Source organism: Molossus molossus, unplaced genomic scaffold (assembly GCF_014108415.1).
Source record: "Molossus molossus isolate mMolMol1 unplaced genomic scaffold, mMolMol1.p scaffold_m16_p_23, whole genome shotgun sequence".
Lineage (NCBI taxonomy): Eukaryota > Metazoa > Chordata > Mammalia > Chiroptera > Molossidae > Molossus > Molossus molossus.
In genome coordinates this window covers 7,042,015-7,056,686 of record NW_023425359.1, presented here as the reverse complement: position 1 = coordinate 7,056,686, position 14,672 = coordinate 7,042,015, and the positions used below count along the sequence as shown (strand labels likewise).

General features: G+C 50.8%; 1 protein-coding gene across 3 annotated transcripts in view; it reads right to left on the bottom strand.

Annotated features, from left to right (window-relative positions):
* Positions 1 to 4,046, bottom strand: part of CUNH1orf198 (chromosome unknown C1orf198 homolog) — a 31,173-nt gene extending 27,127 nt beyond the window's left edge. For 2 of the 3 annotated variants that reach the window (XM_036277725.1, XM_036277726.1), the window contains exon 1: positions 3,703 to 4,046. In XM_036277725.1, coding sequence (XP_036133618.1) covers positions 3,703 to 4,035 — 333 coding nt within the window. In that variant the 5' untranslated portion in view covers positions 4,036 to 4,046. The remainder of the gene's footprint in view (positions 1 to 3,702) is intronic. The other variant, XM_036277727.1, reaches the window with a different exon arrangement.
* Positions 4,047 to 14,672: the final 10,626 nt, after the last annotated feature.

Genomic DNA, 14,672 nt, shown 5'->3' with positions numbered 1-14,672 from the left:
GAGGATACAGAATGGAGAAGCACAGGCCAAGTCAGCCTGCTAAAAGCATCTGTTCGCAAACACGCCTTAATGTTCTACCAGATCCCCGACAATGCCTGTGTCTGCTCCAAGGCAGGCCTGTGAGCCACCCATTTCTCAGGGGGAGAGCCACACCTCGGAGACAGTGCCCTGCTGGCGGCGTGGCCGGGACTGGGCTCCAGGGTTGGGGCTCCAGGTGCAATTTCTCTTTTGCTGAGACGGAAGCACTCCGAGGGCGGCGGCGCCCTCTGCACAGGGAAGATGATGAGGGCAGGAGGGGCTGGTGGCCTTGCCCTGCCGCTGTACTGACAGCATATGTTCCTGTGCAGATTTTTACAGGAGCTGATGAAGATTATGAGAGGGAGAAACACCCCTAAGCTAGAATGCTTCTACTTTCAGAAATATTTGCTCAACTGATTCCCAAAGATGGAGGAACTGAAAAACTGACAGGTTCCTGATGCCTTCCATGCTCCAGGCAGCCAGCGTCCCGCGGCACAGGCCTGTCACCACAGGGTGGCCTGGGCCCTGGTCTTCGCCCTGTACAACCGCGAGGCCAGTACCAGCCACAGAGCCACCTGGCCTCCGGGTACCGCCAGAGGCAGCTTCAGTGTGTGACCTGAGCCCTGACCATGCTCACGGCCACCAAGACCGATGACCATCAATATATAATCAATTTTCTACTTGTTGGTCCTGCAATGCATACGGATGACAAATGACGGTCACATTTGGAAGCTACATTTGACAATCTCCCTTAAAATGCTGCCATGGGAAAGATAAAAATGTTACTGGCCATGGGGGAGGGGGTATTCAGAGAAACAGGCAATGTCATTGTCCTCGGGGTGGCTGAAAGGGGCACAATCTGAGGCTGGTGTGACTGTTGATCAGGAGACAGGCCACATCACACTGGGACGGAACAAACCAAGGCTTCAAATATGTGATCCCAGGCACATCTCCGAGCCACCAGAGCACAGCTACTTTTCACATGGCCAACTCGAGGCTTAGCAACAGCAGGAATTTATTTATTTCATGAGAGTCAGTGATTTTTGAAAGTGGAAATGGAGAGATTGGCTAATAATGTCACTATTCTCACCATCAGCAGTAGCAACCATTTTTTAAGCCCACAGGCCTTCCATATACATGATCCCTACTGTCATCCTATTCATGTTATTCCCATTGTACAGGTGAGAAAACCGAAGCTCAGAGAGGTTAGTGATGCACCGCCGTCAGAACGCTGGCAGACACGGAATTCAAACCCAAGACTATCAAGCCCAGGCTCTTTCGGTCACAGCCTTAGGAAAGGCCCTGGGAACCCCGAATACCAGGTGGTCTGTCATCTAATATTAGTGATGCCCACCCCTGCTTATCATCTAAGGTCAGACACTGGCTAGAGCAAGCGCTGTGGTTCACCTGGAGCACCTATCCATGAGGTCCGTCTGTGGATGCCAGGGCAGTCACGCAGGTAAGGAATGGAGGGCCCTGGGGAGCACGCCCCATTCTGTGGTTGGCTGTGGCAGCCCCTGGGACCACATCAGAAGACAGATTGAGTGGGAAGGGACCAAGTGCCCTTAGTCAATCTGATTTAGGGCCCTTTTGGACAAATCTGGGGCCACCTATGAGGGCTGCTCCGTCCAGCAGCCTACCCAGGGGTCACCTCTCACCTTGTCCTTATTCATCACCTTTTGTGCCCAGGCACCAGCTCTCCTCCATGAATGGCCCTCCTCCTGGGCATGAGACCACTGACTCCACTTTGGTGCCAACCTTTTGCCAGGTCTAGGGGATGCATTTTAAACTCCTTAGTAGCACTAAACCATAGCCTCTGCAGGCTTTAGACACCCTGGACAATGTTTCATGTACCTCTCCTCAAATTCAGTGTCTCTGACTCTGCCATCTGTGCTGAGGTTGGCGAGAGGCATCAGAAGTGTGCTTTCAGCCTGTGTGGCAAAGCTGAGTTCAATTCTGAAAAACCGGGCTGGTTTGGTCTGGGAGGGCATGCAGATACCACAGTGAAGAGCTCCATTTGTTTTTAAATCACATTGGATATACAAATTCAGAAACACTTCAGTCCGGCACCCAGTTGAGGAATTAAAAGTACTAAATGAATCTGGCCACATCTTCCTGGTCAGGAAGGGCTCTGTATGGCTGGGCTTTTTGATCATGAGCAGGCCTGCGGGTATTCTCAGCCAGATATCAAACGAGGGAAAACTACAGTCACTTGCCAGCATTTGTAAGTACAGTACTTACAGGTTCGCTTCCTCTCATATTTATTTGTTCACAACTTTTGCAAAGAGGAGCCCCTTGCATTTCATCACCCTAATCTGGGCACAAACACCGTGAACATCTTTCGAGAGATGCATCTTTTCACACTGAAAATGTTTCAGCTCCAGGAATACTTTTTAAACCCACATTGTCATCTCTCCAGTTTACCACACCCTCTTTTTCCTGGCAAAGCCTTCGGAATTCAAAGTCTAATGGAGCCTCTTCTTTTGACTCTTTCAGAATCAGTCAATATTGGCAGCATACTGTCCTTCACACTCCCCTGCACCAGTGTGGGGGTACGACCACAAACAGTTTGTATTAATAAATATCTCAGCACACCCAAGCCTGAAAATCAGATGTAAACCTCATTCTTAACTAGAATTCCTTCCACAGTCCACAACTTCCTTGGAAAACCTCTCCAAGTCCAGCTCCTCCTCCCTGCAACCTCACAGCCTTAATTAACAGAGTGCAGACTTCATTTTTATACTTCTTGCTCCTTTTGACTTTGCCCCTTATGGCAGAAGTTGAGTTTGAAACGCCAAATAAGTACCGTGCAAAATCTAATGGCACCCAGCAGGTTTTAGCTGAACCAATTTCCAAGAAAAAGACCAAGTTTCTGAGCAGCACAGAACACTCAGGTCCTTGTGACTTAGTGTGGGTCATCCCTGAGTTTCTCTCATATAGTTTCAATGTTTCTTTCTTCACAGTGACCACCCCTCTAGAAGTCTGGGCACAATCTAGGTCAGGGACCCAGTCACACCTTTATATGTACCAAGTCTTGCTGGAGCTCGCTGAAACTTATCCCTTAGTTTTTTGGTGGAAACACGGGGCCATCACGCTCACCCCAAAACAAAGTTTGTACATCATTCTCACTCAGGAAACATCTCAGGCTCTGGGTTTCGCCTCCTTATCTTGGAAGGCTCCTCTTCCTTCTTGTTTGCTTGGCAATATTTTCCCCAAACAGCTCACAAATATTAACACATATATACAATCTGCTGAGTGCCCTTCTTGACAGCATGGGGTGGATATTGTTAGCCGGGTCTACACCACAGGGAACTGAGCCGCGGTGGGGTTGTCACCCACGGTCATACACCAAGTGGCAGAGTGGATTCCAACCCACTTGCCTGGCTTAAAATCCCTGCTGTTTCCGCGTTGGCGGCCTCAGCTCGGGAGGTCTCTGGACCCGGTGCGGTCCAGCGGAGCAGGTCTACATGAAAGGTCTTTAAAGACCTCCTGCTCCAGCGATTCTCCCCAAACTCCCGGGAAGCCTCCACACGCTGGGGCGCTCACTCCCATTCCTGCGCCCTCTCCTCTCCAGCCCCCACTACCACGAACAGCGGGGCTCCCCGCGGGCAGGTGCTCGCCCAGCCGGGGAGCCTCGGGGCACGGGAGGGGCGAGGGTCCCGGCCCAGCCCGGCCCGCGCCTACCTCGTCCCCGAAGCGCACCACCTTCTGGCCCGTGGGCCCGCGCAGGCCGGGGAAGCGCGCGAGCTCCTCGGGGTCCCCGGGGTCGCGGGGCGCCGGGGCGCTCGGACCCACCAGGCACCGGTCGATGATCTCGTCCTGCTGCGCGGGTGGCAGCCGCGCCCACTCAGGCCCGTACTTCTCGCGGATCTTCTCCTTGTCCTGCATGATCTTCCTGGCCATGGGGCTCAGCGACGAGAAGTAGGTGAAGCGCTTCCGCTCCCGATCGTCCAGAGGCCGGTTCCCGCTCATGACGGCCGATCGCGAGGCCGCGATCGCCGCCGCCATGGACGCCATGCCCCGCTGGCCGGCCGCTCCCGTCCGCCACTCCCCGCGCCCCCGCCCCCGCCGCCCGGGCCGCCCCGCCCTCGCTCCGCCCCCACCCTGAGCGGCTCCCTTCCGCCCCGGGAGCCCCGCCCCCCACGTCTCTCCCCCCGGAGTCTCTCCTCCGCGCCGCCACCCCCTAGGATCCCGCCCCTCCTCTACTCCCAACCCCCGGAATTCCGCCCTCTGCGACCCCACCCCGGGAACCCCGCCTCTCACTCTCTCCACCCACCAACTCCCGCACCCCCAGCCTGGGAGCTCCACCTCCCGCTCCCGCCCAGCCCTGGGAACCCCACCCCCGGGAACCCCCCTTCGCGTCTCTCCGCCTAGCTACACCCCCGCGACTCCCGGCGTCATCCGCATCCACCCTCGTGGGTTCCAGTGGTGCCCCCAATTCTTGGGGTTCCACTTGGCCAGCTCAGGAGGTGGCTGGCGCGTCCCCCAGTCCGCGCACTGTGGCCTGGCGGGTTTGCTGGTGGAGACCGCCATAGCGCCACGTGGTCACTTGCTTGACAAAGGAAACTTTTTCTCCTTCTAATGTTCCTGAGAAAGCTAGCTGGACATCTGGGGACCGAGCTGCCCGCTGCCTGTCCTCTCCTGTCCCTGTCCCTCATGAGCCGTCCCACGACACTGGGCCGTTGTCCTGCCGTGAGCCACCACAGGAGGGGTGGAAAGTGGGCAGCCAGGAGGCCGAAGGGACGACCTGGGGAGACTGGACTGGAGTCAGGGGTGTTAAAAGAAATTTAGTTCCCGCTCCTCCCAGAGAGAGGAGGAAAATGAAACACCAGGTAGTTCATAATGCCATCTCTGCAGAAGGAAGTTGGGAACCGCAGGGCCTGCGCACCTGTAGTGTGTTTTGCCACTGCAGATGAAGAGGTTGTCCCTAAGACATCTATGGCCTTTGCTTTCTCTGATACTGCAAATGAAATGACAAGATTTAGTTTGGAATCGCAGAAATCAGGAGAACTCAGCAGCTAGATGTTTGCAAACAAACTGAAGAGGGGCGGCAAGTTACAACTGGGGCCAGATGGTCATTCTTAAGTGTGCCCCACACCACAAAATTAAAATTACACAGAGCCCTTCCGCCATACCATCTGGCTGATTTGAACAAGACTGTAACAGGTCTCAGATGAGAACTAAGTATCCTTTCTTTAAAAACTGCAGGCCAACTGTTGTTACTTTGTCTTCAAAGTAACACTAGGATAATTCTGAACACAATCATAGAAAAAACTTGCAAAGTTCTGTTTTAAATGTGAAATGGCCTTAGCACCTTCTGGCCCAGAAATTCTAAGAAAATATTTTTGGAATGTCATGAATGTGACAAGCTCTATAATAAAAGATGTCACTATCAACAATGTTATCAGCATGATATATAGAAGTAGTGGGAAAAGCCACCAGATAATAACCTGGATTGCATAGTATGTTAAGGACTATGTATGAAGCCACAAGAGTGAAAAGAACTTTTTGGTATTATTATTCTCTAGTGCAGTTGCTATATACGTCCAGTACCCTAACCTGAGTGCCACTGATCTCTACCTCTTAACCCTTGTTTAGTAGTGAGTGATATTTAAACATGTTTTCTTGAGATTTAATTAGCATCTTCAAACTTGCTTTGAAATTCACATAGGAAAGGTTCTGTGCTATAAGAAACCTGGTCTCCACAGAACTTATATGCATGTGTGCATGACCAATGGACATGGACAACTAAGCCGGGGACAGGGTGGAGGGGGGGTAGGGTGGGGGATGCCAATGGGGTAAAAAGGTAAAATATCTGTAACAAAAAAATAAATAAAAATTCATAAAAAAAAAAAAAAAAGAAAAGAAACCTGGTCTCATTTGGTTTTAAAAGTGGCTGCAAAGCCCTGGTCGGTTTGGCTCAGCGGTTAGAGCGTCGGCCTGCGGTCCAGAGAGACCTGTGTTAGTTTCCGCTAAGGGCATGTACCTCGGTTGCGGTTTGTCTCCAGCCCTGGTTGAGTCGTGCGGGTGGCAACCACTCGATGTGTCCCTTTCACGTCGATGTTTCTCCCTCTCTCCCTCCCACTCTATCTGAACAAAATATCAAAAAATGTCCTTGGGTGAGAATAAGAAAAAATAATAATAATAAAATAAATATATAAAAGCTGCTGCGAAAAGCAAATGTTGCTTTCAGAAAAGCACAACCTGATTAAGATTTTCAGATCAAATATAATTTATTACCAGAGAAGTCATAATATAAATACAATATGACATAATTCTAGGACATCAGCCAAAGTATGTGAAGTCCATGATCTGGAAGATAAGGGGTAACTAAAAGAAAACTACTTCCAGATTATGAGAAACTCGGGGAATTAAATGGCTCTGACAGATAACTTGGCTGAAATCGGAGGGAAATGAATATACATATTCATGTACTCTAGGGAAGAAATAAAAATAGACAAATTCCAAATATGTAATAAGGTAAAATACTGGGATGGCTCTAGTGTAAGAATTGCAAAAATTAATATAAACAGAGCCGTTATGTTTTATTTTATTTTTCAGATAGAGGAAGGGAGAGAGAGACATCGATCTGTTGTTCCACTTGTTTATGTATTCATTGGTTGGGATGATGCTCTAACCAGCTGAGATAGCTGGTCAGAGCTTAACCAGAACCATTTTAAAATGGAGTCGGAGCTGCCATCCCAGAGGAACTGCCTTGCACATCCTAGTCTTCAAACTTTTGGAATGTTAAAACTGGACAGAAGAAGTTTGGACTGGGTCTGAGGCAACATTGTATCTAAAACTGTTTGCAAAGGTAACAAGAACGCAAATATAATGACTACCAGATCGAAAATTAAATACATTCTTTAGAATTACAGTCACTATATTAGCTTATCTGCACTAATAGAAATGCCTTCTTTCTCTTGATGTAATTGTTTCTCTTCCCTTTCTCATAAATCCCCCTTGCCTTGGCCTCCTAATTGGACCATTTGGGCTCTGCCTGAATCAATGTTGCCGGAGTAGCTATTCTTTTGGACCTCAAACAAATGCTTGCTGCCTCCCACTTTGGCCTTTTATTTTTAGGTTAATGGTATCTTCTTAAGCAAGAATTTGGCTGGAGGCGGCCTCCTTTGTCCTTCTTTGTGGATTTGATTTAACCAGGGGACTCTATTCACAAAATGAAGAGACCAGCACACGGTCCCTGACCCTCTGAAATGTTTTAAAACCTTGCAGTGGTCCAAAAAGCTTTCCTGTGTCCATTAACGTTTCATCGAGGCATTTGCTGCTTCACAGTAAGTAGTGCCGGAGAGAAGAGGGGTGAGGTTGCAGGAGTTCGGGGTTATTTTTACTAGATCTGTTGGTGATGGGCAATAAGGATTCTGTGCCTGGCAGCTCTTCGGGAAGGCGGTGTTGGTTCCTGAAGTGCTTTTCTGAGAAACAAGTGCTTTTAGTAAGGAGTAAACTGCCCCTGGTGTCTTGAACGGTGGAGTTCTCCCTCTGCACGTGCCATTTCAGGTGTCTCTCCGAAGGGTTCTCGGGGCCCCACTGGAGTGTGAACTGCACAACAGGGAGGACCTTATCTGTCTTGTGCACTGTCGGAAGCACGGATGCCTGGTTCAGAGTAAGGGCTCAACGACCGTTTGTTGAATGAATTACAAATGAATGTTATAGAATTTGCATTATTATCCCCCTTTTACAGCTAAGGAAACTGAGGCATCCCAGGAAATATCTCACCTGAGATTATCTCCCACCACCCCTTATAGTCTGAGATGGAATTGAGATTCACACCACAGAGGTTTCTTTGTCTTTTGTTAAATCTTCAACATTGATTTATGTGCCTAAGGTTAATTACTGCATTATAAGTAATAAAAGGGGTTTATGGCTATAATTTAGTAAAGTTTCCAAGTTACTCATTGGTGAAACACAGTATAATAACTGAATACCCAAGATGATGGCCAACAGTCTCATTACACGTCTGACATCTTGGCTAACAGTTGCTGCCCTAGAACTCCTCTCTCTAGCTCAGCCCCATGTTTTAAAACCTACTGAGAGACACAAACAGCAAGGCCATACCCCTGGGGCACCTCTGGAGACTTGGGGGCTGACCGATTCAGTGGCTTCGGGGAAAAGCCCAGAGGCAATGGAGTGAGGTGCCCAGCGGTGGGCCAAGGGGTTCACACGAAGCTTCTGCTAAATGCCTGTCTGAACCTCAGCTTCTTCGTCTTTGAGATGGGGATGACTACGCCAACCTTCTAGGGTAGCATGTCAAATGAGAGGGGACACCTGGGAAGACCCTCCCTCCGACCATGCTAGTGAGCCAGCCCCTCTGACTCCATATCCATGTGGCTGTGCCTGTGCCATGTTTGTCCCATGTACCCACACGCAAGGTGCCTTGGGGTTTATGAACGGCTGTTTCAGGACCATTATCTTCTTGGTTGAAGATCGGGGCAGTGTTCCTTTCTCTCTGCTGTCCATCCCCAGTGCCTCCGACAAAGCTGAATGTCGTATAGGCTGTTAGTACAAATGCCCGTGGGATGAACTTGTCTCCCACAAGTAGCTTGTGACCAGTTCCCCGCGGAGACACCCTGCGAGATAACGGAGAACCACAGGGAAACGTTCCAGCCCTGCTTCTCAGCCAAGTGACCAGCTCTAAGACCTTGCCAGCCAGTTGCTGAAACTTACGGTGAAATTCCAGGCACTGTGGCAGATGACAGTTTGGGGAAGGCCGTCTCTTGGTGACATGGCAGGACAGCGCTGGTGGATAAAGCCAGCCTTCCCCTAGATGCTTTCTGCGTGGAGGCAGGCAGACTCCCTGAAGACGATGACTCATTCCTACATCTGTTACTGGTTATTCCAGATGCTGGCCTGGCTGTTCTCTGCTGTCCACCCCCGCACCCAGAGAGGCTGGGCAGTGGGCGAGAGTGAACCTGGTCTTTTATTTTATTTATTTATTTATTTATATCCTCACCCGAGGACATTTTTTGATATTTTGTTCAGAGAGAGTGGGAGGGAGAGAGAGAGAGAGAGAGAGAGAGAGAAACATCGACGTGAAAGGGACACATCGAGTGGCTGCCACCTGCACGACCCAACCAGGGTCGGGGACAAACTGCAACCGAGGTACATGCCCTTAGCGGGAACCAAACCCGGGTCTCTCCGGACCGCAGGTCAACGCTCTAACCACTGAGCCAAACCGGCCAGGGCGAACCTGGTCTTTTAGATGACCAGCCGGTACATGGTGTGATTGGAGGGCAGTGCTCATGACCGAGACAAGGAACAAGGGAAAGCTAAGGTGATTTTACAAATTCACTCTTGGCAGAAATGTGCTTTGAATATTTTGAGGGGCTGGGTTACTTTTTCAGTTGCAGGGAGAACTTTTACTGAGACAACCATGATCCGTCACCAAGTCCACGCAGGTGTGAGGCAACTCCCAGTGTCTAAGGGACAGAACCATCTTCTCCGGGCAGACACATAACCCGCAAAACTGGGCCCTTCACGCCACTGATGTCATTCTTTAAGCAGCAAAGATACGTGGTTTAGCTCCTCTATGAAAAATGCCAAGAGACCTCTTGAAAACAACAACGAAAATCTACCTGCCTGAAGTTTTACATTTAGTAAAGCCCCTGAGATTTTCGGTCCTCTAGAAAAATATAAACAACTCTAGAAGCTACTGCTCATTTGCTCAGTCTCTTCTCCCCTCACCTGAAACTCCCTCCCCATGATCTCCAAATAGAGGGACCCCATCGGAAGACCTGGCTCAAATGCCACCTCCTCCATGAAGTCCTCGTGATCTCCTGCACCCGAGAGAAGGGAGGTAATCCCAAACAAGACAGCTTGTCTCCTTTCGAGCTTGATGTCACACAGACTTGAGTGTCCCAGGAAGAACAATGCCCACAGTTTTGACATTATATATGTGTGTTGTGGGCTGCATGCTGTCCTCCCAAATCCATACGTTGAAGCCTACTCCCCAGGCGATGGTATTTGGAGGCGGGGCCTTGGGGACTCTGCCCTCCACCACGAGAGGACTCATCTGTCTGCAGACTAGGGAGTGGCCTCACCACACACTGGATCTGCTGGCACCCGGGTCTCCGGCTTCCCAGGTTTCAGAACTGTGAGCAATGACTGTCGTTCAAGTCACCCAGTCCGTGGTACTATTGCTATAGCAGTCCACACAGACTAGGACAATGTGGAAATGGCTGCACATTCATATAAAATCTTTGGTCAGAGAGAGAAACAGAGAGATCAAGGGAGATAAAAATCTCTGGGGTGGGGTGGGGTCTAAAAGCATGTGGTGATGGTTTATTGGTGGAGAAGTAAAGGGAATCCCTCTCTCTCCTCCTCCAGAAACTCTGCTCTTCACTTCTAAACACTCCCAGATGTGGGTTTCTGTCCTCTGTTCTCTCTTCCGGCTGCCTGACATTTGTTCAAAGGGCTCTTGGTTCTCGGCTGTGAATGTCACCACTTGGAGATCGGAGATGGTGATCCCGGCTCCCTGGGACCTCAGTGGAAGCCACGGGGCTCTGTGCTTGACAGGGGACACGAGTCTGTCCATGGCCTCCATCGTCAGCCCAGCTCAGGGACTTGGGTAAAACTGTGCAGTTATAAAGACCGACTTTGGGGATCTTAATATTTTCACTCTACTGTCCCTGCTGGATTTAATCTATGTCCTTGAATTGCTTTAACCTGAAATGCCCTCAAAATTTCAAGATGCTATAAAGAATGGAAAAATGAAAACAGTTATCGGTTAAGTCTCATGGATTGTGTTTTGTTTTTTAATTTCTGTGAAAACCCTGTTTGTGTAATAGATATATTAAAATTGTCAAGTGCCGTGAGTCATTCACACTTCCGAACAGAGGGAGACGGTATGAACACTGAAATATGAAATATGTCTGCTAGTGTCAGTGAACGTGAGCTTCCACCGCAAGCCTCTCCCTCCGATCGCCCTGCATACCCCTGCCAGCCTCCTCCTCCTCCACAAGTCCCCCCCCATGTCTCCCTCTGTGTTCCCACTTCCGGCCTAAGCTCTCTGGCCTGCACGGGCCCCGCCCTCCCCGCACATCACTGCAGCCTCCGATGGGTGTGTGCCTCCTCGTTGCCAGCTCTGTGCCCAGCGGTCCGTTTGGTTAGAAAGCCTTTCTGCCTTGTGTCCACCTATTCAACTTCTACTGATTCTTCTAGGTTTGGTATAAATGCCCCCCTGCTGACCTTCACGGCATCTTCTCTGCTCCAAACGGGTGGCTGTGGCCTCCATAAACACCAGCACAGCAGACAGCGCCCATGGCACTGACTGCGGCATAAGGACAATGGTTAAGGGCTCCCACAATGGCCGAGTGACTCCAAGGGGGCCATTGTGGTTTCACCCTGGCTACATGCCCACCTGCAGACAAGCCATTCCCAGGGAGCCTCCTGCCCCTCCTGCCCTGTCCTTTCCTCCTGCTGGTCTAGCACCCACAGGCTACCACCCTCCACAGCGCCAGTGTGAACGCCCAGGGCCCCTAGAAGAATTGTCAGGCTAAACTTGCAAAAATACAGAGAGCTCCGATTGAGCTGCTTTGAAAATATGATAAAATAGAGACCAGAGGGGTCAGGAGAGCTACATTTCAGAAATATTAGTTCTGTTCCTGTATCAATAACCAGTAGTTAGATGGAATCAATTATTGCACAATTTCTACGCTACTCTAAACCAGTCAGAAAAAGCAAAAGCCAAGCTTTGTGTCTCATCCTTCATCCATGTAAGGAGATGCCTTGCTCATGGATTGGAAGGATCAATATGTTAAAATACCCTTACTGCCTAAAGCAACATTCCGCGGGTTCATTGCAATCCCTATTAAAATGCCAATCGTCTTCTTTTCAGAATTAGAACAACTAATCCTGAAATTTATATGGAACCACAAAAGATCCCGAATAACCACAGAAATCTTGAGAGACAACAGGGTGGGGGGGTGTCACGCCCCCTGATATCGTAGCACATCTGAAGGCTCAGGGGCTGACCCGGGGGACAAAGGCTCACTGTGGACGTGGAAGCCTGCTGTGGGGAGGTGTTGGGTACACAGGATTATTCTAGGAGAGCCAGCTGTTTGCATCTTGTAAGGGACCAAAGCTGCTCCTATGTCTCCAGGTGACAGACATTCTTTGCTTAACCAAAATTTAGTCAGGCCCCGGAAACTTTTCATAGGCCCATCTCTGCACTTATTTATAAAACCCAGTTTTAGCAAGGACCCTGAGTCAATTTGATGCCGTTAATAACCCGGTCACTATTTAGCAGGAAAGGAGTAAAGGAAGACCCGATGATCAAGGCATCCATGTATCCAGCTTTGCCAGGAAGCTGCAGTTAACACTCTCCAGGTCTGTTCCCCGCAGACCTATGGGGAAGGGACTGGACAAAGGCAGTTTAGACACATGCCCAGGAAGGTGTGGGTGACGTGGGAAGGTGCTTACCTGTCAGTCACACCTGGGAACAAGTCAGTGGCCAGGGTAGGTGTGGCCACTGCAAGGGTGTGAAACCTGAGATACATAAGCTCCTGAACAAGGGAGTTCTCTCTGGGCTGTCTCACTGCGCCTGTCTGATCCTGGCTTACAGGGGCCCTCACGCCCTGCATTCGCCCCGAGGCCCACGGCCGTGTGGGACCGACATAATGGCTAATGGACTGTGACTGGCCTGATGCCTGATGCCACATCACACCCAGCTTCACCACGGAACAGAGACTCTGGACACTGGCCCTGCCTCTAGTTCTGCTGAATCCCAGCCTGGCCCCTTCCAGGACTGGACTGGCTCTGCTGAATCCCAGCTGTGCCCCTTCCAGGACTGGACTGGCTCTGCTGAATCCCAGCTGTGCCCCTTCCAGGACTGGACTGGCTCTGCTGAATCCCAGCTAGGCCCCTTCCAGGACTGGACTGGATCTGCTGAATCCCAGCTAGGCCCCTTCCAGGACTGGACTAGATCTGCTGAATCCCAGCGACGCCCCTTCCAGGACTGGACTAGATCTGCTGAATCCCAGCTGTGCCCCTTCCAGGACTGGACTGGATCTGCTGAATCCCAGCTGTGCCCCTTCCAGGACTGGACTGGCTCTGCTGAATCCCAGCTAGGCCCCTTCCAGGACTGGACTGGATCAGCTGAATCCCAGCTAGGCCCCTTCCAGGACTGGACTGGATCTGCTGAATCCCAGCTAGGCCCCTTCCAGGACTGGACTAGATCTGCTGAATCCCAGCGATGCCCCTTCCAGGACTGGACTAGATCTGCTGAATCCCAGCTGTGCCCCTTCCAGGACTGGACTGGATCTGCTGAATCCCAGCTGTGCCCCTTCCAGGACTGGACTGGCTCTGCTGAATCCCAGCTAGGCCCCTTCCAGGACTGGACTAGATCTGCTGAATCCCAGCTAGGCCCCTTCCAGGACTGGACTAGATCTGCTGAATCCCAGCTTTGCCCCTTCCAGGACTGGACTAGATCTGCTGAATCCCAGCTTTGCCCCTTCCAGGACTGGACTAGATCTGCTGAATCCCAGCGACGCCCCTTCCAGGACTGGACTAGATCTGCTGAATCCCAGCTGTGCCCCTTCCAGGACTGGACTGGATCTGCTGAATCCCAGCTGTGCCCCTTCCAGGACTGGACTGGCTCTGCTGAATCCCAGCTAGGCCCCTTCCAGGACTGGACTGGATCAGCTGAATCCCAGCTAGGCCCCTTCCAGGACTGGACTAGATCTGCTGAATCCCAGCTTTGCCCCTTCCAGGACTGGACTAGATCTGCTGAATCCCAGCTTTGCCCCTTCCAGGACTGGACTAGATCTGCTGAATCCCAGCTAGGCCCCTTCCAGGACTGGACTAGATCTGCTGAATCCCAGCTGCGCCCCCTCCAGGACTGGACTGGCTCTGCTGAATCCCAGCTGTGCCCCTTCCAGGACTGGACTAGATCTGCTGAATCCCAGCTACGCCCCTTCCAGGACTGGACGAAAGGAACTGAGACCTTGGAACCCAAGGAATACAACTCCACGGAAATAAAGTCTTTTACCACATCTCATTCTCCCCTGGGGGCCTCTGAAAATGCTTGTTCCTGTGGTACCCCAAGAACCTCACTCCCATGAGTGGCAGAGAAATTGGACCCATTGATATTTCTGGTAACGAAATGGACTAGAACCCCCTGCCTTCAATATCTGATCACCTTGATATCTGATTGGATTCCTCACCACCTTCCCCCTCCCCCCAGTCCCCAGGTGACATGTGACCCACTCTCCAGCGAGAATTCCGTCGTCAAGTCTGTTTAGCCAGATCCTCCCTTACCCCTGATGCTTTCTCTAGTGATTTTCTTTTTTGTTTTTTCCTAAAGAGAACAGTCTGACTCAGAGCTGATGCGCTTAACACCAAACTGGACTGCCTCTCTCGTTTTCTTTTCTTTTTAAAATTTTTTTATTGATTGGTCGCCTCCTGCTTGCCCCTCTGCACTGGGGATTGGGCCCACAACCTGGGCATATGCTCTGACCGGAATCAAACTGGCGACTTCTGGGCGCATGGGTCAACACCCAACCACTGAGCCACACCAGCCCGGCTCTCTTAGTGATTTTCTTCCACTACCACCCCCGCCCCGCTGCTCCTTGGCTGTGAAGTCCACTTGTCCAGCTGTGTTCAGAATTGAGCCCATTTCTATAGTGAGGTCTCTTTCCCTG